Source organism: Alligator mississippiensis, chromosome 2 (assembly GCF_030867095.1).
Source record: "Alligator mississippiensis isolate rAllMis1 chromosome 2, rAllMis1, whole genome shotgun sequence".
Classification (NCBI taxonomy): domain Eukaryota; kingdom Metazoa; phylum Chordata; order Crocodylia; family Alligatoridae; genus Alligator; species Alligator mississippiensis.
The window spans coordinates 205,246,078-205,270,425 of NC_081825.1; the positions used below are offsets into that span (position 1 = coordinate 205,246,078).

Sequence of the window (24,348 nt, forward strand, 5' to 3'; positions counted from 1 at the left end):
CAGAGGGAAGGGTGGCCATGTTAATTGCCATTGCTCCCCGGGTGCCAAATTTCCTAACCTGTAGGGAAGCCTGTGGGCTGCATTTGGCCTGCAGGCTGAACACCCCTGATCTACTGCTCTTGGATTCATAAAATACTGATTACAGTTGCACATGCCTGACTTGGTCAAATCAAGTCCTTTTTTTTAGTAGATCTCTACCAAATGGTAATTGCAACCATCTGAAAAGCAAAAGCCCGTAAAAATATGACACCCATTTATCCTCACTGATGTCTTAACCCTTCTGAGAACTGAAGCTAATTAGACTCAAAGATAAACTATCTTCCTGGCTTGTTTTTGTTTGTCAAAGGAAATTGTGCAATATCAGCAAAAGGTGTATTTTGTAACTGTTAGAAATCATTGTAAAATATATACAACTGGCAATTTTATTAGCAAATACTTTGCTGATCTATATACATAATCAACAAAACTGGCAGTCCTCCCCTTTTCCTCAAATGTACTGAAGTATCGTATTTAAGACTTATTTTTAGTTAATGCTATAGTACATTTACAAATACATTATCCAGTATAAAGCAATTAAAAATATGCTTTTCAAACTAAAAGTGTACAATTCTGATTATACTCATCGTTAATCATGTATGTTCCTTTACTTGCTATGGATCTCAAGATGTGTCAAGTTAGCCTGGATCTACCGCATTAAGTAGTAAATGTATGTATTGTTTTTAGGTCAAGCCAGGACTTACTACAGCTTTGTGTTACAAGCAGAAATCTTGTATGACTTACAAAGCCAACACACCAATTTTAAATGAAAGTTCATTTGAAGATGACTGGAATACTCAGAATAACTTAATAAAAAATCAAATCAAAGAAATAGAAAAGTTTTTGGATATGGAAAGGCTCCGCCGGTTTCGTAAGAGGAAATATGAAGAAAGTACAGATGCAGTGACAGAAGACAAAACAGATATCTAATTCACTTGTCTGAACATGCTTAAAATATGTGAATCAGATTTGTAGAGGTCTGTCATTGGAAGTACAGAACTACATATTTTATTCTTTGTGTAAATCTAAGTTGCAGACGCTCCAAAGTTTTTTGTCGTCTAAGTGTGGATGTAATCCTATTAGAATGGATTCCCAATATTTGTGTAACCAAAGTCCTTGTAATAGGTTGTAAAGCTGTTGCTAGAAGTTAAAACATTGATAAGCAGTTTTATTTACAGCTGTTAACTGTAATTGGCAGTATATATACAGCTCAAATCCTGAAAAATCTTAGCTGTAGGACTTCCTTGTTTCTGAAAGCATAACAATCAAACAAGAGAGACAAACAGGCTTCAGAATTAATTGGTTCCCTTGGCTTTTTAGGATAAACAACATCACAAACTGCCAGAAGAACAATGAAGTATGCTGCTCATATGCATCAGGTATTTTAATAGAAAGCCAACTATGATGGATGCCAATTCTTAGAGTAAATATTGTCTTTTAGAAGTGTATTGCATATGTACATATGAGGTATCAATAGTTACTTCAACAGGGTAAATTTTTCTTTATCCAACTGATTTTCATTTCTCAGTTCTGGCAGAAGTTAAGTTTCTGTATCCCCTATAATTTTTTGCATCATCATCCTATTGCTTCTTTCTTCCCTTTCCTACTACAGTCAAACAGGGAAAGGATGACCACTGACATAACCAACAAGAACTAAATGTACTATTTTGTGCGCTGTCCATTATTATTATTAATACAAACTGTGTAAGTCAACTCAGGAGGTTTTCCTTTTTTAAATTTTATTTTTTTCTGTAGCTCGTCGTCTTTCAAAGTCAAATTTCTTAAAACCAAATGTAGACATTTGACACAAAAGTTCACAACTGTCAAAATAAATTTTTGAATGCTTTACTACGATTGGGAAATTTATTCGAAGTGAATAAAAACAAACAAACAAACAAAAAATCAGGTATCAGAAAGACTGAGGAGACTGTTCTTCACTTGATTCAAATTTTGTTTCCAGGTGTTAAGTGTGTCATACAACTGTTGCCACTGCTGCTTCCCAAAAGTCCTGTGTGTGCTGTGACTATAGAAGTAAAACAACATTTAAAAAGGATTAGCAAACACCATCTTTGCCAGCAATGCCCTTCTAACATTTTTGTTTGGCAAATATCTAACTAAACACCAGGGTAAACAGAGGTAAAAAACTAATTGTCAATATATAAATTGAGCATGATAAACATCTCTTTTATCGCTCTCTCAAAAGCTTCACCGCACCCATTACAGACTTCTGTAGTCTTCCCCAAGTATTTAAAGCAACAGAAGTCATTAGTATTCTTGTCACTGATAGGTCATTAAATGAAATGTGCTGGAAAATAGGACTCTTTCATTAAATAAGCTAATCACATTCAGTCTGAGCTTTAATAAAATTATGATAAATAGCAACTATTTAACTACAGGCAACTGATAGGAACAATACCTTGATTCTAGTTAAAATATTAAACATATATTAAATGAAATAATAAAATACTAAACTGTTCTGCAAAATGCTGCAAAGAATTAAGTCTTACCTGACTACTACTTTCCTCTGTGTCTGATCAATTTTGCAGTATACCATCTTTGTCTTAACAGCTGAAAAAAGCAGACTTGTTTTTTGAATGATATTTTTCCAAAAAGCAAAGGATATTAAATAGCATAAGAATCTTTAAATGAAAATATATGCTAGTAATAACTTGCTTGATGCTATTTAGCTATTGGTTACAACAATCCGGTAGGCAGAACAGCAATGACGTAACAAGATAAAAGCCAAGCATGAATCTTATGCTTTGGTGCCAATCTATTAAAGCAATATCCTGTGCATTTTTATGAACTCCTCTCCCCTACAAAACACATCCTGTTTTAATGACAGCAAGCAAAAACAGCTGACAAATTAAACTTGCAAACAATTTATTAGTTCCATAAAGGATTACTTGAAATACAGTTCCCATCATTGAAAACAAAACAGTACTTAAAAGCCAACAGTAGGGCCATATCTTTAAACATGAAGTTTTACAAATTAATTTTAAAATAAATCAGAAGTGAAAATTTGGGATTCTTTAAATGCATGGCTGGTCTCACCAACCTCATATTGTTCATGTTTTAATACGTTACAAAACTGTAAAATCTGGCTAAATATTTGCATTATTAAAGTTATATATGCCTTTATAGTTTTTGAGGTTTATTTCCCACCAATGTAATATTCAAATTACTTTTGTCCTAACAATAAGAAATTAATTTTAGAACAAAAACAAATTTCAGGGAAAAGGCCCTGATGTAAAATAGAGTGGAATACCAATGCTTACCATCAATAACAAATGCTTCTACATCCTCAGCCCCAATCTGAAGTTCCTGTTGCATTGTGTCAAATGAAATTTCTTTGTTTTCCACTGCCATCCCCATAAAAGTAAGTAATCTCATTTTTGCCATATTCTGTTCATGCAACAAACCTGAACAAAAGAACATCTATGAAGTATAATGCTTGCTCATAAAGTAGTAATAAGTTAAACTATTTTCCATGTTCTTTCTACTATATATGCCTCAGAATTATTTCAAATTCACTTTACATCATGTGCATCAATGCTTCTCATCTGGCTCTATCAACATTTTTATAAGGTAAAATGTTCTTTTTATTTTTGCAGAATATCTTAAATATTTTAGTAATGTGCAATTTATTCAGATATTTCTGAAACCTGAAAGTGCACAAAAATTGCATGAAAATGCAGAATATTATCTAGACCTAGGAGTCTGTTGAACAAGTGAGAATAAACAGTTTATATCTCCTTGAAATTTAAGGATGTAAAGGTGGCCCCAAGCAATTATAGCAGTGTCCCCCAAAATGAAGGCAGGACATCTTTAGAGCAAGGGAATACACATTTAAGTGGACTACTAAGCAGAAGAACAGAATAATGGAGCAAGAAAACACAACTGACTGATGAAGACCAAGTTTTTCCCACTACCATATGATCCTGAACTCTTGCCCCCTTATTTTGTCTATCTACACCCATACCACTGTGGCTGTGGTAGATTGCTCCTTGAAAGCATATTCTCCCAACAATAACCTTTACAGAGTACAGTTGTTTCCTCCAAAAAGGAAGTATTTCTATTACCAACAGTAACAGGGTCACCTGAAATAATACCATTTATGTGCAGAAATGATGGAGAAGAGAGAATCATCTACCCATCTTTTATAGCCCTCATCATTACACCCTCTCAATCTTCAGTACATTTCTCCTTAGAGCACCCAAGGGAGATAGGAAAGAGCTGTTATTCTCCACTTTACACACTGACAGGCAGGTCATCTCTCTAAGATTCTCCACAGTGTAAGTCTGGCAGAGAATGAAACTGAACTATGGTCTCATGCAGAACAGGTCAAAATCCTCAAAAGTACTAACAACTAGCCTAGGCTAGAGTGGTCTCCCCCAACTATCTCACCTTATTTGGATACTTATTTGTAATTTTTTGTTGTGTTGTGTTTAAGATAAAAAGCTAGAATTGACATAAGAAGTTCCATTAAAAATTAACTGGAATTGCTTTGTTCCAGTAGGACAACATGGATAGTAACACTACTAAGGTAATATTCAAGTTTGGAATTTATAACAATCATACACTAATAGAAGATCAGGGAAGCACATTAGTACAGGACATGTTGTACTAATTAGCAATAATTATGATGCAGGCTCTATATCTGGCACAGATTCAACAGAAATGTGATCATCATAACTCAAATGAATGAGGAGCACCAGCAACTGTAGCTAACTGGGTTTAATGAAAATCTACAAGCATCAAAAAATCAATTAGCGCACATTAACCCTAATTAACAAATGCAAATGAGATGCTGATTAACTTTCTGAAGCAAGAAGGTTGCTGATAACACCAGATTAAAATGTGGACATGTTAGGGTGATTCAGTTGACACAAGATAATGCTACTGGTGGCCTAAGTTGTCAGCATCAATAACGCAACAAATTGTAACAATCTGATGCCACCTGTAGGAGCCTTTATTTAATAGCTTTTGTAGAATAATTTGATTTTTATTTAGTCTTGATCTGAAAGAGCAGAACTAAAGCAAATCCTTTATTAGCAGTTATTTTAAACCTACTGTTAAAATATTGTTAAAAAATAGTATTTTGAAAATTCTATAAATATATCTTGAAAGCAGAAACAAGGGTTTTGTTTTGCTTTAAATGCTTTTCAGAGGAATATGTTTAAAATACTATCCTTTCAAGTTTTGCTAGGAATTTTCATATACCTTTCATTATGACCCTACATCTTTTTTTATACCAACCACCAGTTTTAAAAAGTTTTAGATTAAATTTGACCAGAAATGCTTGTTCACATTGCAATCTAACACTGATTTAGTATCCTAGCAAATGCTTTTTGAGACATTCTTTATACAATTTTATGACAGTGATTAAGAGAGCAAGAAGGGAGAAAACTTAAAAATCTGAAACAGGTTTTACTATTAAAATATTTTAATTACACATGAGTTCTATTATGGAACAGCATATGCTTAATATACCCCAAATCCCCACGTTCGTAGATTTCACTTTAAAAAACAAAGTTTAATAGAGTAAAAATGAAACAAGAATAATGCCGGTCATATTAATGGTTAAGCATAATATGGAGTTAATGTGGAACATCAGCTGTTAATTAATGTTCTCCATTTAATCAAACAACACCCTCAAAACTGCATATTCGGCAATTATGTCTAGAAACAGACAAGCAGCATTTATTGTGAAAGTTGCCTGGAAGTAACAAAATAGGTTTTTTGCCCCACTGAAGTAATCACTATGATTTTGCAATGTTTCAAATATGCATGCAAAAAGCTATGTCCTACCCTACATACAAATTATAGCTCTCCAATGGCAAGTTCTTTTGTCCACAAAAAACCACTGATGTTTCTAGTCACATCATTTTACTTTGAATACCTAAAGTAGCAGTTCCTTAAAGTCCTTGATATATTTATTCTGAAAATCATATTGCAATCCTTTAAAGTCAAATGACAAGTGTTAAAGACTGTATTAAACTTGTTTTGTTTCACAAAACTATAACACTGTTTTCTCAAATACATTCATTCAATAATTCAAGTGTCATTTCAAAATCAAAGTTATAAAAAAAGTCTATTTTTTATGGAAACATTTATTCATTACCAATATGTCAAAACTTAATACAGTAATAAAAAAATCTGCATCATTGAGCAATTTCTGCATTGTCACTGACCCCTGTCCTAAAAAGCTGCAATATAGAAAACGTAATTTTAATGCATGCAATAGCTTATGAACCAGTGCTCCTTTGAAACAGTCAATTACACATCAATGGGGGAGTGTCAAAGTGTTAATTACTACTCCTTTTTTCCCCACAGTGTGTAAATAAAGAGGGTGCTGACATTAAAATTCCATCACACAGCTTCATGCCATGAAACAAATTAACTGGGACAGAATATGGTTTGCTAGGTCTAATGCACCAGCAAAGCTTTAAGTATACACAAAAATATTTGCATCTACTTTATCTTATTGTCTTCACCCTTGTTATAGAGTTATTTGGTAGAGTTCAATCATTTAAGCAATAAAAGTGAAGACAGAAGAAGAACTCTTTTCTTTGGGTTATATTTAGAACTCTAGCAAGTACAGGACTGGTAGCTTCTACAGGTTACAGTGCAAACTTGCTCATATTGTTTTGGATAGAACCCCCCAGTTCTGACCTACCCAGCACACCAGTCTTGTCAGTTAAACAGGAAACATTTATACTAAACACTGAAAAACCATTTGGGCCTGATCTTCATTACAGAGGGCATGTCTACAATAACCGTAGCATGCTATAACTACCGCATCAACTATGCCCTGCCCATCCGCGCATCTGGACATGTGCCAAACCTGAATGTGCGCAGTTAATACTGGTCGTGGTGTTCCTTTACAGCCACATTTGAGACCTGTCTTCAGTGTTCTAGAGCAGCATTTCTTAACCCATGGGTCACAACCCAAAGAGGGTTGCAAACAAAGTTAAAAAATGGAGTCTTCTTTAAAGGAGAAAAACATGGGAAACCTGCAGCTTTTCCCTTTCAGGCTGACAGAATCCTGATCTGCTGCACCCAGGTCCTAGCTCCACTGTGCGTGTGTGTGGTGGGGGGGGGAGGGGGAGGGGGGGCTAGAACCTGGGGGCAGCAGATCAGGAGTGATGGGCACTGGATCAAGACTGGCTGTCAATGTTTACAAATGGGGTCCTGGTACAAAAAACAGTTGAGAACCACTGTTCTAGAGAATGACTCCCGGGGATAATCCTAGAGCAGCTTCACCAGCATGCTTTTGAGTTTGGAGCAGATGAGGTGGACAGGGCCTGATGGGGTACCCCAGATGCAGCACACTGCTGCTGTGGTTCAGTCATGCCCCCCATTCTGCTGGCAGGACTCCATATGCTCACACTCTCAGCTCCCTATAGCAGCAGAATCTTTCTGTAAATAAGGTAACATCACCTCAGAGGCAGAAGGCTTCTGCTGGCAGCTACTAAAGCACACACAAGGTACTAATTTCTGATAAATTTCCATTGCTAGAAATCTTTCCAGGAGAGGAAGCAGTACAGGCATTCAGCCTGCAGCCACTCATCCCCTGCTCTCTGTGCCTTTCCCAGAGCAGGGTAATCCCTGCCTGAGGAAAATGTGAGGAGAAATGGGAAGCAGTACTCCCAGTCCTGGAGATAGAGCAGGGGAAGCAGCAGTGGGGGAAAGACTCCCCACCACTTTCCCCACACTGGAAACCCTGCATATGGGGAACAGAGGGAGAGCAGGGCAGCAAAGCCAGACTGGTCCTGTGCAAGAGTTTCTCCTGCAAAAACTTTCGCCTTGCAAAGTTGTCTTGTTAAGATAAGGGCTTAACTCCATCCCCCAAAGCCTCTATTTATGTTTTATGGTCATCTTAACCCGTTTGTATGTCTGGACAAATCTTGCTTTTAAAAGCTCAAATTCTGAACTTGTACTAGATATCTTTCATCTAGTCTTATAACAATTAACCTTAGAGACAAGTTAGCTGTCAAACTACTTCATAAACACACAAAATGTACAGTGTCACAGTAACTCCCTCCCCCACAACACTTTTATTTGTTGTAATTACACAGGCTTGTATCTCCAGGTTATTGGGGGTAAAGATACTTATAAGCAAGATGTCTGCACTCAGGAACAAAAACATTCTGAATCTTACTGAAGTGTTTAACTAATGACTACACAGAAACTTCACAAACTAACGTTGATTTTCAAATCCTTGTGTATACTGAAGTGTTGCATAATGCTGAGACATAGCATCAGGACAGGAAATAAAATAATTTTATAGCATTTGCCATTTCATTTACAATACTATATTGCACTAAGTGAAAGGAAATATCTTGCCAAGGTGTTTGACATAAGATCACAAATCAATCAGGACATTGGGCTCAGATGTAGTCTGACTACACGTGATCTTCATTGCCATCTCTATGTACAAAAGTCAGTATGATCTTAAGTATGGAGAAGCACAGGGGAAAGTGGGACACTGATATTTCTACAACAGTTCTCAAAGTGCAGACACTGAGAATAACAGAATGAGGTAAAGGAAATTTTAATATGAAATAGGTTTGCAACAAACTGGGCATGGAAACTCAGGTTTCACATCTAGTCAGGAACTGGAGCACTGGATAAGAAATGCAATCATAAAGCAAGCAAGTGACCAACCTAAAACAACAACTTACCCAGCGAGTCAATGAAGTCCTTGTTGTTCTGGTAAAACTTTACATAGGATACTAATTTAGCACTTACAAAAATGGTCAAAAGCTAAAGAGAAGGAAGAAAATATTAAATATAAAACTAGTTAAAATATTTTCTAATTTCATTACATTTCCACAGAATATGTACCTCAAATTTCAGCATTTACACGAGGCATACGAAAACACTGCTTAAGGAACAATTCTAAACGTATTTCCAAAATGTCAACTGGCACTGAGTAAACAGGAACAAAGTTGACTGAAGTCAAGTTCTGCCTCCAGGTAATAGTAACTCCCACTAACTCCAAAATGAACCATTTGTCTACAGCTTGTTTCTCTATGCACTCTCTGAATTCAGAGCACTTGCGCTTATGTATTTGTTGGCAGAATCTGAAGCTTTGCAACAAAATTTGCTAAGGCAAAGCACACCTGCTTTAGCAATTCTCTGAAGATGCTTATGTTATTTATTTACTTACTGATTCAAACTTAAAAAAAATCTCCTTTGCTCATGCATCTCTTGCAGGTCAATGGTCATTGTTAGCGTATAAGACAAAAGCAATAATTCAATTTCAAAACAAAACAAATAACACCCTCCAGAAAACAGAATTACTTACATCATGGATAAGTTCTCCTTCCAAAAATTTGACTGGCTTTAAGGCAAGAAGATGGTCGAAAAGGAAGGTATTTGGATCCTTCAATGCTCGTACAATACATCTAGTTGGGAAAAAGGGTACTCTTATTCACCACATATATACATTAACAAACTGTGTAAATATACTTGGTACTTCCATAATACTTTCAATAAAATCTCAAAGTGCTTATGTTATTAATAATCAAGAGTGTGTAACACCAGGAGGAGTATTTTAATTATAGGAAAAGAAAGTTTGAGTAATTTGTCCAATATCACAGAGGAAATTTGTCAGACTCCAGATCACAACTCCCAATGTCATGACTTAGCTATGCTCTTGGTTTTTATTCCCTTAAATAACTTTTGCTTTTAAAGATGGATAATTTTTACAATATTCCAAAAGTGTCATAGAATGTCAAATGCCTGGGTCAAAAACCTGAATAAACCTACAAATACTGAGGTCCATCATTTACCAGTATGAACAAACTTTGAACAAGCCTAAAAAACATTTAAGATTGTTGATGAAAGCTTTTTTTAAGCTTCATGCTTTGTAACTAGATATACCTAGTTTCTTAACCTGTTTTGAAATATTATCACTTGGCACCTAAGGGTCTTGAGAGTGTGCGACCTTACTGCATGATGCGTCAGATCTGAAGCAAGTCTTTGCTGCAAAGAACTTTCAGTTTCCATAAACACAACATCATGCGTTAAACCCTATGTGGATGTTCTCATTTAAGAATAAATGGCTTTAGATTGCTGAAGTTTAATCCTTGAGGATTTAGCTTACGCACAGTGACTTTACATCTCTAGTTAACTTATCTTACCCTTCCTGTGTGTCCCTATGCAGACAATCCTGTGAAAAAAATCACCATCTGTACTTGCTTAATAGGGTTTGTCAGCTGCAGCTAAAAATCTCCAAATGTGCTAACAGAATTGAATATATACCTAGCTTCCACTGAGCACTCTGGTAGGAGCAGAGCAACAGATTTGTAATAGAGAATGAGATTCCATATTGACCAAGGGAAAGCTGTGCTAGAATGGGAACAACTCTTCCACTAACTTGTTAGTTCTGTTCACTTTACAGCCTTAATTACTGAGCAAAGTCTCACATCCCTATCTTAGCTGCCAGGCAGAAAACATTCACCCATTTTAAAATAAGGTAACACAGACTGTACTTTCAAATGCACAGGGGAAGTTGCATTAAAAGGACTACTTTAAAAGAATATCAAAGTTGTATATTCAGACACAAGAGATTCCAAAATCAAGGCTTGTGACCTTAATGTAATCCCTTTATGTATGTTATGACAGAATTACATGAAGCAATCTTATTCCAAACCATCCTGTACAGAGGTGACAGTGAACTTACACATGTATGACCAAAGCTTTTAGTTAAACAGCACCTGCAGAAAATGCATATTTGCTTGCTTTTTCTCCAAAGCTATTATGACAATATCCTTATACAGGGTCTTCATAAAGTCCTTGTTCACAACCCAAGTTATTAAAGTTTAAAAGTGCACAAAGACTTTATGAAGACCCTGTATACCACAAAACTTCACAGCTGAGTCTGTTGGGAATGGAAGGACACTCAGAAGAGTGGCTTTTTAATCAAGCTATATACTGCATTTTGAAATAGAATTTGATATAAAGTAACCAGTGTAAAAATATACCATATAATAAAGTAGTTTTCCTTACCCATACATGTGCACTGACCTGATCATTCCTTCCAACAAAGACTAGTTCAAAATCTCACTTTAGTTCTGTGAATGCCAGAAAGCAGCAACAATAGAACACCCAAGAAGTTTGAAAAATTCAAAGCAATTAGAAGCACACAATTTTGGGGGAGAAGGGAAGGTAGGATTAACAAAGATTTTACATCTAAGAATCAGCTGGGTGATTAACTGATTGATACTCATTGTGTTCAGCATATAATAATGCAACTGATGAATTACAAGTCATCGTTAAGAAAATCCAAAAGTTTCATATTACCTGTGAGCATCAACTCTAGCCTGGGAGGCATTATCCTCTGTGTAACTTCCCAATAGTTCCACCATTACTTTTGCTGCAGTATCACTATAAGGGAGGGGGGAAAAGGTGTTACTTCAGGAAGTCTGAAAAATAATTATAACAAGCTACTCAAATATTTAAAACAACTCCATTATGAAGTTATATTTCAAATGAAATTATTCTTGAAAGATGTAGATGATCAATTTTAATTGCACTGAAGTCAAGGGGGCAAATTAGCTAAATGTATTTATTCAATTTTGGATTTACAAAATGTTTATCTTCACCCTTCATTTCATTCTCTTAAGTTGATAAATTACCTGCCAGTTATGGAAAGCTTTCCTAGCTGGAAACAGCTTTATAGGATTCATTAGAACACTCCTTACACACATCTGGATCTGATCACTGCCAAATAAGTAGTGCTGATGAGTTTATTTCAGAATGCAAAATGGCACATCTTAAAAAGCATCTGCAGTCAGAAAAGTAACCATATACAATCAGAACCATCTTATTTAACAGATCTGTTCTCCAAGGACATTCAGAGCACCAGCTGCTGCTTTTTGTGACAAAATTAAGCTCTTACTACTTTTTTTTGCTTCTGTAAAACTAAAAAAAAAAGCAAACACACTGGAAGGGGGAGCCAGAGTCTGTTTTGTCACACGATTTAATCCTAGTTCCTGAATCTTCCCTACTGGTGGTTATTCACAAAATCAGAAATAACTAGAGGTGCACTGATATATTGACTGCATGTTGGACTGGCGCCAATAAAAGTAAAATTAATATTAATCGGCTTTTTTTTGGCTAGTGTACCTGATGTCACTGACAAATATAATATGCCTTCTGGCTGGGGCCCCCAGATACCACGTACATGTATGCAGCCATAGGCATGCATGTGGCTGGGAACGCAGCCCGGCAGTGTGGAGAGCAGTGGCTTGTAGGTAAGTCTGTGGAGGGAAAGGGGTATCAGGGGGAGAAGGGTCAGATCGAGGCTCACATGGTGAGTGGGGCAGGGGGGCTGCCCAGCCAGGGCGGTGAATGGGACCCAGGGCAGGGAGCGGGATGGAGCCACAGGCAGCTTGTCCAGAGGGTGCAAGGGGTTTGAGGGGGGGGGGGGGGACAGCTCTCTGCCACTGTGTGCAACCCCCAGGGGAGACATGACAAGGTATGGGTGCTCCGATTTGTGTGCAGGGCAGACGCTGGTGGCTTACTGTAGGCTTCGGATTCTCTGCTGCCTTTCCCTTGGGAGCCCCACACTGGCTGTGCACCCCCTGCCCACCCGGCAGCAGTGGGGGCAGCGAGTTGTGTCTTCCACTGCCGGGCAGGCAGGGGGTGCGCAGCTGGTCCGGGGTTCCTGGGGCAAAGGCAGCAGGGTGGAGAGCTCCAAGCCCACAGTGGGCAGCTCGCATCTGCCCTTGCCCCGCTCAGCTCCAGTTAAGAGTGTCCCTGCACTCAAAAATACTGGCAGTGGCGCTTGAACTAAAGCTCATTCGAAGAGCTTTCATTCAAGCATCCTGGATGCCATTTTTAAGCACCGGGACACTGATCCCCTGGATGAGATGCTCGTGGCTACCCCCACCCCAGCCCCAGGTCCCATGCACCACCCTGGCTGGGCAGCTCCCAAAGTCCAAGCCTCACTCCTTCCCTCACTGTGGGGCCCTTGATCTGCACTCCCTTGCCCCTTCTCCTCCACAGACTTATCAGCTGATATGGCTGGTTAATAACTGGCTATTGGTATCAGCCAAGAAAATCTTTATTGATGCACCCCTAGAAATTGTTCAACTATACTTTGCAAGGACAGCTTCTAGAAGAAAATTCTTTACAAATAAAATGAAAAGCAACATGGAACTCTGTGACAATCTACTGATGCTTCTATAACACCAGCCCCCCTACCCCACTCACCATGTGAGCCTTGATCTGACCCTCCCTCCCCCCGCCCCCCCACTTGCCCCTTCTCCCCCCGATGCCCCTTTCCCTCCACAGAGGGGAGATGCACAAATTACAAAACGTCTGCAATACCCTAATGCAACTGCAGTCTACAAAGAAAACCCAATGAACAAGTGTGTAAGATAAGGTTTATGTTCTGTAGCCAGTTTCAAACAACAGGTGTAGAGGGTAACCTGCTCCCTGCACTCCAGTGAGGTGATACTTGTTTAGAGTGCTGTCACTGGGCTAAACATCAGTGCAGACTATTTTATTACTCATCATTTGATTAGACACTTTCAGACAGTGAACTTAGACCAAGCTGTTTCTCTCACCTCCTAAGCCACCAAAAGCCACAGATATGTTCTTCCCAGCTGGCAAGGCTTCCTGTTTCCCTAACAACTTCTACAATGCACTGATATATTTTCAACACAGCATTCTGCAGCACTTCGTGAAAAACGTGGTGACCAAGATCAAATTAAATCTAATAAATCAAATTATAGGAGTGAACAGTCACAAGGAATAGTGTACTGAGAAAGTTTTCATATTTAGTATAATTTTTCAGTGCATCTGATATGCTACCAAATTTAAGTTTGCAGGAAGATGCATCTTTCTAAAGTAGTTTACAACACAACACATTTCAAACATTTTGAAGAAAATATTTCCAACTCCTCTTGTAGAAAATAAGGGATTTCCCACTTGCATTTTTAAGAAAGGCCAGAGTTCAAAAGGGTAATTACTCTTAAACTCCTTCCCCTCCAATTTTCATACATCTCAGTATCAGATGCTTAATTCAGTTTCAGTGATGCAAATTTTGTTGCTGGAGGTTGGTGGTGACATATATGTTAGTACTTTACAAAAGCTTTCAATTATGCCCTGTATCATGCAGACTTGTATTTATCTGCATGAGCCACCTTGTTCGAAAAGTACCACTTCCACATCTGCATCTGTCAATTCAAATACTGAACTAGATCAAAACCGAGTGCAGATGAGAAAGGAGGTGGGGGGGGAGCAGGAATAGAAGAGAAGTTAGGGAAACAATATACAGGGATTTAAGTAGGATATGGAGATCATAAGTCACTCCACATTTTTAAATATTTGTTGGGGGAGCAGGAGGAGAGGGGGAAGAATACAGCTAATGATCTTGCAAGAACTGTACCTATGCTGAGTTCTTTCCAATGGGGAGAAGTTGCAAACACTGGAGTACGGGAACAGAAATCAAAAGGATCTTGATAAATTGGAGAACTGAGCAACCAACAACAAAACAGGATAATTGGCTAGGCAAAGTGCTGCCAAGAAAGATCTGACGGGTAGGTGGATCATAGATGCACAAGAGACAGTAATAAGATACAGTCACCAAAAAAGGAAATGCAGTTTTGGGCTGCATTTACAGGAGTACTGTATGTAAGATATGGTAGGTAATAGTACCAGTGTGCTCCAGCTAAGAACTAACCAACACCAAGAACTGTGCACAATTGCACTCTACATTTTTGGAAGGATATAGAGAAACTAGAAAGCATCCAGAGGCAAGTGACAATGATGATAAAGGGTTAGTATGCATGCTATATGAGGAGGGTAAGAGAATGAAGTATACTTAATTTGGAGAAAAGGAGATTAAGGATGAGGAATCATAGCAGTTCTCAAGTATTTGAAAGAAGAGGGAGAAAGAACTGCTCTCCCTTCCCAGAGAAGGCAAGACACAAAGCAATGGGTTTAAACTGCAGTCAAGCAAACTTTAAATCAAATTTCAGAATACTAATAATAAAAACGACTTCCTAACTTTAAGAATAACTTTAACAATTGAACAAGCTGCCGATGGAAGTCGTGGAATCTGACAGGCTGGATAGGCATCTATTTGGGATGGTCTGGGAGGAAGAACATATCCAGCATTTGTGGAGGTTGGACTAGCTGACTCTTCAGGTCTGTTCTAACTCTGTGATTCTATGGTCAGAAGATGCCTTGCAGTTATACTCTGCCAAAGCTAGAAAAATGCAAAGTACAGAGGCAGCCAAGGTACAAAGCAGCACTGCAGAACCTCCACAAAATGTGACATGAGAAACAAAGCCAGCAACAGGAAAAACAGTCTGATTCACACAGATCTCAGAAACATGCCTCTCAGGTATCTACAGATGTCTTCAATTCATTACAGAAAGTTAACATTTTCTGTCTGAGGCAGTCAAGATGCTTTTTGAATATTAGGAAAAGGAACTTTTCATAAGGAAGTAGCTAAAATAGTCTTCATTAAAACAAAAACAAACTTATTGTGGGAAAAAGGAATATGCATGTTTAACATCTGTAAAGTACCTTTCAGGAGCCACAGGCAGGCAAGATTCTTTGATTAGATGAGATATCTTTTATTAGACCAACTGAGTAGTTGGAAAAAATTTCTTACAAGCTTTTGGGTGCAATCACCCTTCTTCAGGCACAGGAAGTCTCTGGTGTTCTGACACTCCAAGGAAGTCTTCAGGAGCCACCTGAACTTGACACTGTAGTCTACAGCTATATATTACTTATATATATATATATATATATATATATATATATATATATATATATCAATCTCCCTTACAACTTCTCATCTCTTAGGAAGAAAAGTTGGAATTAAAAATCTGTGGTTCTCTGAGGCACTGGCTTCTTCATTCCCTTCTTTGTAACTAGACAGAATGTATGATTGTATCACTTATTTTCTCCATTCCCATCTGTCTTCCCATACAGCTAGGTCTAGTGACATTCCTGAGTGCTAAGGCTGGAATGCTGCTGTGAGTTTCCCAGAGTAGTGCAGATAGTGCCCACTGATCCAGGAGAATGAACCAGGTCAAAGGTGCAAGGGTCACGCCTTGTTTTCTTTCCCCTACGGAGAAGCAAGATGCTCTGAAAAATTGCCCAGTCCACTGCAAACTCTGCACTGCTACAGATGGCAGGACTAATATATCAGAGTTTGCAAATTATTTTTTGTAATGCTTAACTTAAGAATTCAACTGACAACTAGCAAATAAAAAGGTCCTTTCAATATCTACAATGCCTATAGCTCAAGGGTTTTGGTTCTTCTCCTTCCTCAAAGTTAAAACAGAAAAATTATGCTATGCCATGCCATATGAGGTCTTGATAAGCAAAGCTAGCAAATGGTTAATTTAAATGATATAAGGATTCCAATTCAGCTGGTGGAAAGTATTTACAGTAAGTATTTATATACTCTGGTATTTACAGAGCAGAACTGTAAAAGAATATGAACTCAGTGCTTTCACAAAACATTCATAGTGGATAGTATCCACTGTAGGAGTGAGTCTTTTGCTAATTTCCATTATTTTATTATCTAATAGCTATCATCAGGGCAAATCCATCCTATCACTAATGGTTAAATGGATAAGAAACTGTATATTGGCACACACAGAGCAGCACTGCATCCACCTTTGTATTTAGTGCTGAACAGGCAAGCTACGCCTAACTGCAGTGCTCCCCAGCAGGATACAGAGGTGGTATGCCCATGTGCATCTAAATGCAACAGTGGAGTGTTAAAACCAGACTAGAAAACAGGAAGACTATTCCTTATTTAAATATGAGTGACAAAAGTTTGAGGGTTTGTCTCTCGTATATCACTTATTATTCAATACCTCTGAAGAACTGAGCTGGCTTACCAACTACCAAGAGCTACTGTCAATTAATTAACACTAACATTAATTTGCTAACAAACTTATGTACAGAATTACATAGAATTTTCATTTGCCAAGTTCATTATATCAATGATTCTGCTTATGATCCAGGACCATATTTTAAAATAGCTCAGCAGCCATTTTACTAATATCTATGTCTAAGGCAAAGCTTTGTCTTAAAGGTAATGTTTATATAAGAGGCTGATTGTGCTAGCTTTAATGGTACCGGGAGTCTATCAATCAAACAACAGAGATAGCACTGCCACGCACTAAAACATCAAAGCGCCATTAAATAATAAACTTGGCATAATGTTATAAAGCTTGAGGATTAACGTTTATATCATTTCCAGAAGAAAAACAGAAGTTTTACTTCTTTATGTTTATGCCTCACAACCAGTCTACTATGACTTTACCACCATCCTCTCCTCGGAGAAAATCATTTAACTTAAAAAGAGTTCTTAAAATAGTTATTTGAGGAGATGTAAAAATATGCCCAGTGCATCAGTTAAATATTTGCTTCAAACTTTACACAATGTAACAATTTAAACCTACTGAAAATTTATAGTCTGTATTCCTTATCTTCATATACCTTTTCTTGCAGTCCACTAGTACATCATACAGCAGTCTTAGAAGTGTATGCTTTTTCTCTGTGCTGAGTTTCCAATCAGAAATCCATTTTCGAACCTATAGAGAAAAAAATTCATAAAGATGTGTTGCTTCCCTTTGAGAAATACCTCTTAGAATTGCAAATACTGCCCGCTTCGCTCCAAGATGTTTAGCAGGAGAAAAAAAAGGATGGAAAGGACCTATCCTACAGATCTTGGTTGGATATTTATCCTAATGCCCAGAATTAGAACTTCTGTGAACTGAAGTCTCCAAATCTGTGCTTTGTCTTCTTAAGAGGAAGGGATGGATATACTGAACTCTGCCACCAAAGCAGAGGACAGAGAACTGATGCCCTAATGCTGGTTCCAGCTCTTACCCTCCATCCCAGCCCAACAAAGCAACAGGCAGATCCTGTGAGGTATTTAACATAAAGGAATTATTATATGCTTAGATTATAAAGAACTTTTACAAGATTAGACACCTACGCTACAAAATTTGCCTTTAATTCCAATAGGGCTTGACATCTTTCAGCAGCCAGAACCACTCTGTATTACTTCTAGATACCCTTTCATAAGAGAGGAGGCGTACTTAATACAAAATAACTAGTGACAACCAATTCATTACCTGATCTAGTTCAGTTGGAATGTACTGAATGGCACCACATGATGAGGCCACTTTAAGAAGGCTGCTGTAGACTGTATATCTCACAGGAGTGTTCTTATCCATACCATGAAAGAGATTGCTGAGTCTAAATTATAAAGAACAAGAATAATTTAAGTCTAGTGAGTATGGCTAAGTGTTAATGAATGGTATGCACAGACAAGAGTACTATCATATAAAATTTTAATCATTGTACAAGCATCACCATTTCAATTCTATGGCAGATTTTAAGAGGTCACAGTTTCAGAGTGCCTTCCGTCAAAGGATCTGGAAGCACTTTATATACTGTGATTAAGTTAGCTACACAACAGCCCAGGGAATTAAACAGAGCTCTCTCATTTTTACAGAGGGGAAGAAGGGGGCAGAAATCGACACTGCCCCTCCATACTCAACAGAAGCCAGGTCCCACAGTTTTCCCACCTTGTCTTTTAAACATAACAGACACTAAAACATGAGTCTCTTAAAAAAGTGATTATTTTGTAAAATATTGTGTTCCACTGGCTTCACAGGGTTACTTACAGCTGCAGCCTGAGACATGGACGCTCGCCTTCCCGAAATTTCACCAACTTCTCACAAAGACTTTCAATCAAAGCTTCCTGTTTGTCAAGCTCCAGGATAAGCAGCAGAGACACCACACTGTTCATAACACTCTCAACATCTACACCCAAGAAGAAAAAAAAAGCAGGCATCAATTTAATACTGCAAACAACCATCATAATTAAGAAACAATTAATCCTTTATTGCTGAAGAAGTGCTCCTGCCATTAATGCTTGTTTTGTCTTAGCAAGACATACAATAAGAGTGTAAATCCAGGAAAGGATTTTAAAAAATAATTAAATAAGTTCAGCTATTTATTAGACTGAACACCAAGTGTGGAGAGACACCAGCGTTTCCACTGGAAAGTATACCATCATATAAAATTTAAATTGTTGTTTAAGCACCACCAATGACAGCAGCTCAAGGTCACCCAGTTCTCTGCCAAAACATGATTTACTTTATTTGATTTATATGGTGCTCTACACAAAAAAGGCTCAGGGAGATTTATAGTAAAAAACAGATTTAAAAAATAAAATAGTAAATGGCAAACCAATCCCCTAAAACTGGGGTTGTCAACCAGGGGGTACTTGAGAAGGCCGTAGGGCAGGGGTGGGCAATTATTTGGGGTGGAGGGCCGCTTACTGAGTTTTGGCAAGCCATCGAGGGCCGCATGACAGGCAGCAAGGGGCAGATAAACATTCATTTTCTACATTGTTTAGGGGCCCTGCGGGCTGAACAGAATGGCTTGGCGGGTTGAATGTGGCCCATGGGCCGCATTTTGCCCACCCCTGCCCTAGGGGGTATGCGCAGGTGGGCAGGGACAGAGAGCCGCCACGCACCATCCTGTGCTGCCCACCTGCTGGACACGGGAGTAAGCTCCAGGTTCAGCTGCATGCTACCCCCTACCTTGTCTCTCCCCACCACCTGCTCCGTGTCCTGCTGCCGGGGGTACACTGATTCAAAAAGGTTGAAAACCCCTGCCCTAAAACTAACCTCAAATGCTTCTGAACCTGATCAACAATTACCACATATATGGAGAGAAGAGAACTTGATCTGTGACATTAAACTGACATCCCACTTTTGATTCAAAGGAAGACAGTGTACATTTCAAGGCCTGTGTCCCTATCTTAAGAGCACTCAGTAACTTATCAAGACTGCCTTAGCTTGCGGATGAGGAGCTGGTCAATGCCTGCTAACCAAACCCAATGGAACCTTATATCACAAGAGTCCATTTCATTTCCAGGACACAGAGCTTTCTCTGGAGTCAGTCCCAGACAGTGGAACACAGTCTTGACAGAAACAAGTATCAGTAAGTACATGCTTATTTTTAAAAGCTGCCAAAACTCTACCCTGAGAGAAGGAGATAAAGTTAGCTGCCTGTGAAAAATGTTATTTTGTGTAACAGTCTGAAGAGGCCCTCAGACTTCATGGTGGTGAGGGTTGCAGAAAGACCAAGACTGGCAACGAAGGTGTGAATTCACATTAAATTGTGGTGGCAGTTTTGTGCCAAAACTATATACATGACAGAACAACTATGAGCCAAAATCCCTGACCCAATCTATTCTCACAGTTCTTAATTTCAAATCCACTGATGTCAAATGGGAATGCTCCAGCAATTTTTATTGATCAGGCTAATCTAACTTTAGAGTGTGCTCAATTCTGACTAATTCTTCATATGTGGGTGTCATTTAGATGCAACAAATCTACAGCCAATATTGAATAAAATCCTATGTTTGAAAGGGTGAAGATCCATCTAGAGATGAATGACAGCATGATAAAATGGAGAATGACAAAAATGGAGAGTAGCATGTCTAGCGTGTCCTCTCTGAGAATAATTGGGTACCCCCTAAAGTCCCACATAAACACCTCCTTAGCTTCACTATAACTGGCATGACAGGCTGTGGTGAATAAATGTTATCTGCAGAAAGTAAAGTATTATATGCTGATCTTCTACTGAACATAACCAGTTAATGTACATGTTTTATGCAGTGAAGGTCATGGAACAAGTGTCCAAAACTTGCCAACAATTAGAGATGTTGTTAGTACCAATGACTTTTGTTGGCTTCTCCTGCGCATTCATTATGCATATTTAAAGAGAGGAGGGCTAAGATTGGCTCAACTCCCACAGACCACTATACCATAGACCAAAAAGATTAAACACTGCCTCAGATGGCCACACAATCTATTTTTTAATTACTACTAGCCAAGGAGAGGGTCACTGTGCTATTGCATCCTTTTCACTGTAGGCAAACACCTTTAGTACACAGAAATTTTGAAGTTCCCAATGGGTTTCTTTCATTTTATGAAAAAACCTTGATGTTCTTACATAGCTTGGTCCCTTTAAAAATTTAGGGCGGGATTAAAAAAAAAAAAATCCAGCATTGCCCTAACTCCGTTCCCATTTAGGTAAATATGAGTTCTATGCAATTTTCAAATAGAAACAACTAGACCAACACTGAAAATGCCATCCTAGTTCACACTGGCCTATTGTTTGAGTAGTGAAGTAATGAAGACACTTACTCTCGGACCATCTGCCCTGTAAGCTTCCCATGCAAGTCTGGGGTGTATCGCAAGCTCTGTACTTCATCATAATGTTCCTGAATATGCTTGCCAAAAATGTCCATACCTGGACTTCTAAAGACACAAACCTTTATCATCATCCTTCAGACATACATCGCAGGCTTCAATAATCTGAGCTAAGTCAATATGAAGTCCACCTTCAGAATTCTCTTCAGAAATCTCAGCACCTTTTGATTTTAGGTAAGCTCGAAGTTCTGCCGCCTTTTAAAGGAAGAAACAAATGCAAGCAGTTCAAACTAGTAATAAAAACCCTATGACACTGACTTTATTAGAAAAAAGCCTAATTGTTCACATTTTCATTCTCTGTATGGGCATGTGTTAGTGAGAAAAGTATGAGAACAATATATACTAAAGAAAATTAGTTACTGGTAAGTAATCCCTTAACTTTCTGTAAGAAATGCAAAAACCTAGAACTCCTGGTTCCAAAATGATACCTTTTATTAGACCATCTGAGCTTTCTGTAAAATCCTAATGAAGGCAGTTTGGAGTTTTTTCACGAATTAGCAAGGTAAATTAAAAATCCAGTGACCTCCATAAACTTAATGACAGTCCTGTTAATGGCAAATCAATGGAAGAGACTTTTCTGTGCTTTTTGGCACTGGCAAGGCCTCAACCAGAGCATGCTGTCCCTAATTCAAGAAATTTGTGGAGAGATTGGAAAAACTCCGGTGGAGAGGGCCAAAAATGTTTAGAGGCCTGTGAAACCAGACTCATGAGAAAAGGCTTAAAGAACTAGGGTTATTTAGTTTGGATAAGAGAAGAGGGGGAGGGGAGGAGGGAAAGGGAGTAGGCTGGGGGTTGATAATTGTTGTCAAATATGTGAAAAGGGATTATAAGAGATGGAGGCGGGCTCTTTGTGGCTGCAGAGGACAGGACTATAAGCAACGGCCTCACACCGCAGCTGAGAAAGTTCAGGTTTGAGATTAGAAGAAACGTCCTATGAGGACGATTAAGCATTGGCACAGGCTACCCAGGGAAACTGAAATCACCACGCCTGGAAATTTTCAAGAGCAGGTTACTAAGACGCTCGCCCGCCTCGCTTCTATGACACTCGTGCTGAGCTCAGGAGCCATCCGCCCCCGTACGCGCGGCCGTCAGGGCAGTTGAACAGCCCTCGAGCCCTCCCCGCGGGGCCCAAGGCGAGGGCGGGAGGCGCGGAGCAGCTGCCCCCTGCCGGCTCTGCCGCGTCCCCTCCAACTCGGCCGCCACCCCTCCCCGCGCCGGACGCTTGCGTCCCTCCGGAGCCGGCCACGCCCCTGACCTGGTCCTCCTCGGTGATATCGATGAAGGCTGGGACGCTCATGGTGGCGGCGACCGCTGGCTTTACCACCTGGACCGAGCACGCCGCCCGCACCGGAAAGAACGGGTCGCTTCCGGTGAGCTGCACACCTCGCTTCCGCTTCCGGGGTACGGGAAGGGGAGGACTGTTCTGACGCTAAGTACTGCGCGCGAGCGTCCCTGCCCAGCGTTCATGGGCGCATGCGCAATGTGTCCCTCTGCCAGGGCCGGGGTGTGCCGGGGCCTCCCTCTGCGCGAGGCACTGCGCGCTGGAATGATGCTACGACGTCTCCTCACGTCGTTGGTGCGTCACGTCAGCACGCGGCGCCCCTTGTTCTCCCGTCTGGGTTGCCAGGTGTGCGGCAGTTATCGTAGTTGGGCCTACTTTTCACCCTACCCTTGCACGGTGTACAGTCCGGCCTAGAGAAAGTGCTCAAAATGCCCCATAATTTTTGATGTTACAGGGGTTTAGGTTGTAGCCGTGTTGGTCTAAGGACATAGGCAGACAAGGTTCCTTGGGTGAATTTGATATCTTTTATTAGACCAACCCAAATAGTTGGAGAATAGTTATTAAGCAAGCTTTCGGGTTCAAAAACCCTTCATCAGGCTAAGGAAGTTTCAGCAGTTGGTGTGTGCTCTTTGAACCTGAAAGCTTGCTTAATAACTATTCTCCAACTATTTGGGTTGGTCTAATAAAAGATATCAAATTCACCCAAGGAACCTTGTCTGCCATAATTTTTGAGGCATCTCATTGATGTGTGCAAAACTGAGGTAGTCTCAGAGAGTCTTAACTTACATTTGGTTTGCTGTCTTTCTTTGTGTATGTATTTGTGTGTGTATATATACACACACACATATATACACTGTGGTTCACTTGACAAGCCAAAACACACTTTGACAGTTAAAGTATTTTAGTCCTCTTACAGTTTGCCACACACCCATCACCATTCCAGCGCTTTTGCTTGTCATCATATTTGTCCTTGCCTTTGTTGCCATCCTCACCGTTGTCCTCATTGTTCTCTTTGGAGAGCTTGCCTATGAAAAGTCTTTTCTAGTCCCTTTTCTACCATATGAGGTCCACCATCTCTTTCTCTATGATTACCATATTTCCAAAATCAAAAAAGAGGACACCAGTGGGCAGGAGAGTGGAGTGGGGTTACATGATTGGGGGCTGGGGAGGTGGCAGCGATATGCCTGTGCCCTGCCTCTGCCCCTCACTCCTATGCCCCCCCCAGGCGCTGCCGGTGCCCCTCATTCCTAATCTGCAGCACCCTGCCCCACAGCCCTGTCAGTGCTCCTTACTCCCAATCCAGAGCCCACTTTCCCCCCAACCCTACTGCCCAAGCAGCTCCTGTGCACGTGTGCGTGCACACACACATGCACACACTTACTTGCTGGGGCCTGCACGTAGAGCACGTGACCCCCCACAGCAAATCACTTTGCCCACTGCTCCCAGCCCCAAGCATCCAAGCTGCTGGGAAAAGAGGAGGCAAAGCAAAAACCTAGACCTTTACTTGCATTTTAAAAACCCGCCTGAGCATTAGGACAGGGGGCCAAAGAAGAGGACATGTCCAGGAAAACCCAGATGTATGGTAATCCTACTCTTTCCCATCATCCTCTTCTGTCTTCCTGTAGTACCAGTACATTTTACTCAGCCCCATTTTAATACAGTCCTTGATTGTGAGGTCTGAGTGCCTATGTTTGACTGCTTGCCTAGAAATAAAGAAATGCTTCAATTTAGATGACCCAATTC

General features: G+C 39.6%; 2 protein-coding genes across 2 annotated transcripts in view; one reads left to right on the forward strand and one right to left on the reverse strand.

Annotated features, from left to right (window-relative positions):
• The window catches only part of CCDC73 (coiled-coil domain containing 73), a 144,444-nt gene extending 142,560 nt beyond the window's left edge, over positions 1-1,884 (forward strand). The window contains exon 20 of the mRNA XM_019476661.2: positions 724-1,884. Within this exon, the coding sequence (XP_019332206.1) occupies positions 724-966 (243 nt within the window). The 3' untranslated portion in view covers positions 967-1,884. The remainder of the gene's footprint in view (positions 1-723) is intronic.
• Positions 1,866-22,688, reverse strand: EIF3M (eukaryotic translation initiation factor 3 subunit M). The gene is made up of 11 exons (XM_006266741.4): positions 22,579-22,688; positions 21,386-21,518; positions 18,720-18,858; positions 18,165-18,288; positions 17,524-17,618; positions 11,350-11,433; positions 9,350-9,449; positions 8,724-8,805; positions 3,315-3,458; positions 2,544-2,604; positions 1,866-2,059 (listed from the first exon to the last, which is right to left on the reverse strand). The coding sequence occupies exons 1-11, from the start codon at positions 22,618-22,620 to the stop codon at positions 1,939-1,941; spliced, it is 1,125 nt and encodes a 374-aa protein (XP_006266803.1). The 5' UTR covers positions 22,621-22,688; the 3' UTR covers positions 1,866-1,938.
• Between the last annotated feature and the right edge of the window lie 1,660 nt (positions 22,689-24,348).

Coding starts and splice junctions, on each gene's coding strand:
- EIF3M (XM_006266741.4), bottom strand. CDS start 22,620: ATGAGCGTCCCAGCCTTCATCGATATCACCGAGGAGGACCAG. Junction 8,806..9,349: donor AAGGAGAACTTATCCATGAT/GTAAGTAATTCT, acceptor CCTTCTCTTTAG/CTTTTGACCATTTTTGTAAG. Junction 2,605..3,314: donor AGAAGCATTTGTTATTGATG/GTAAGCATTGGT, acceptor TGCTTTTTTCAG/CTGTTAAGACAAAGATGGTA.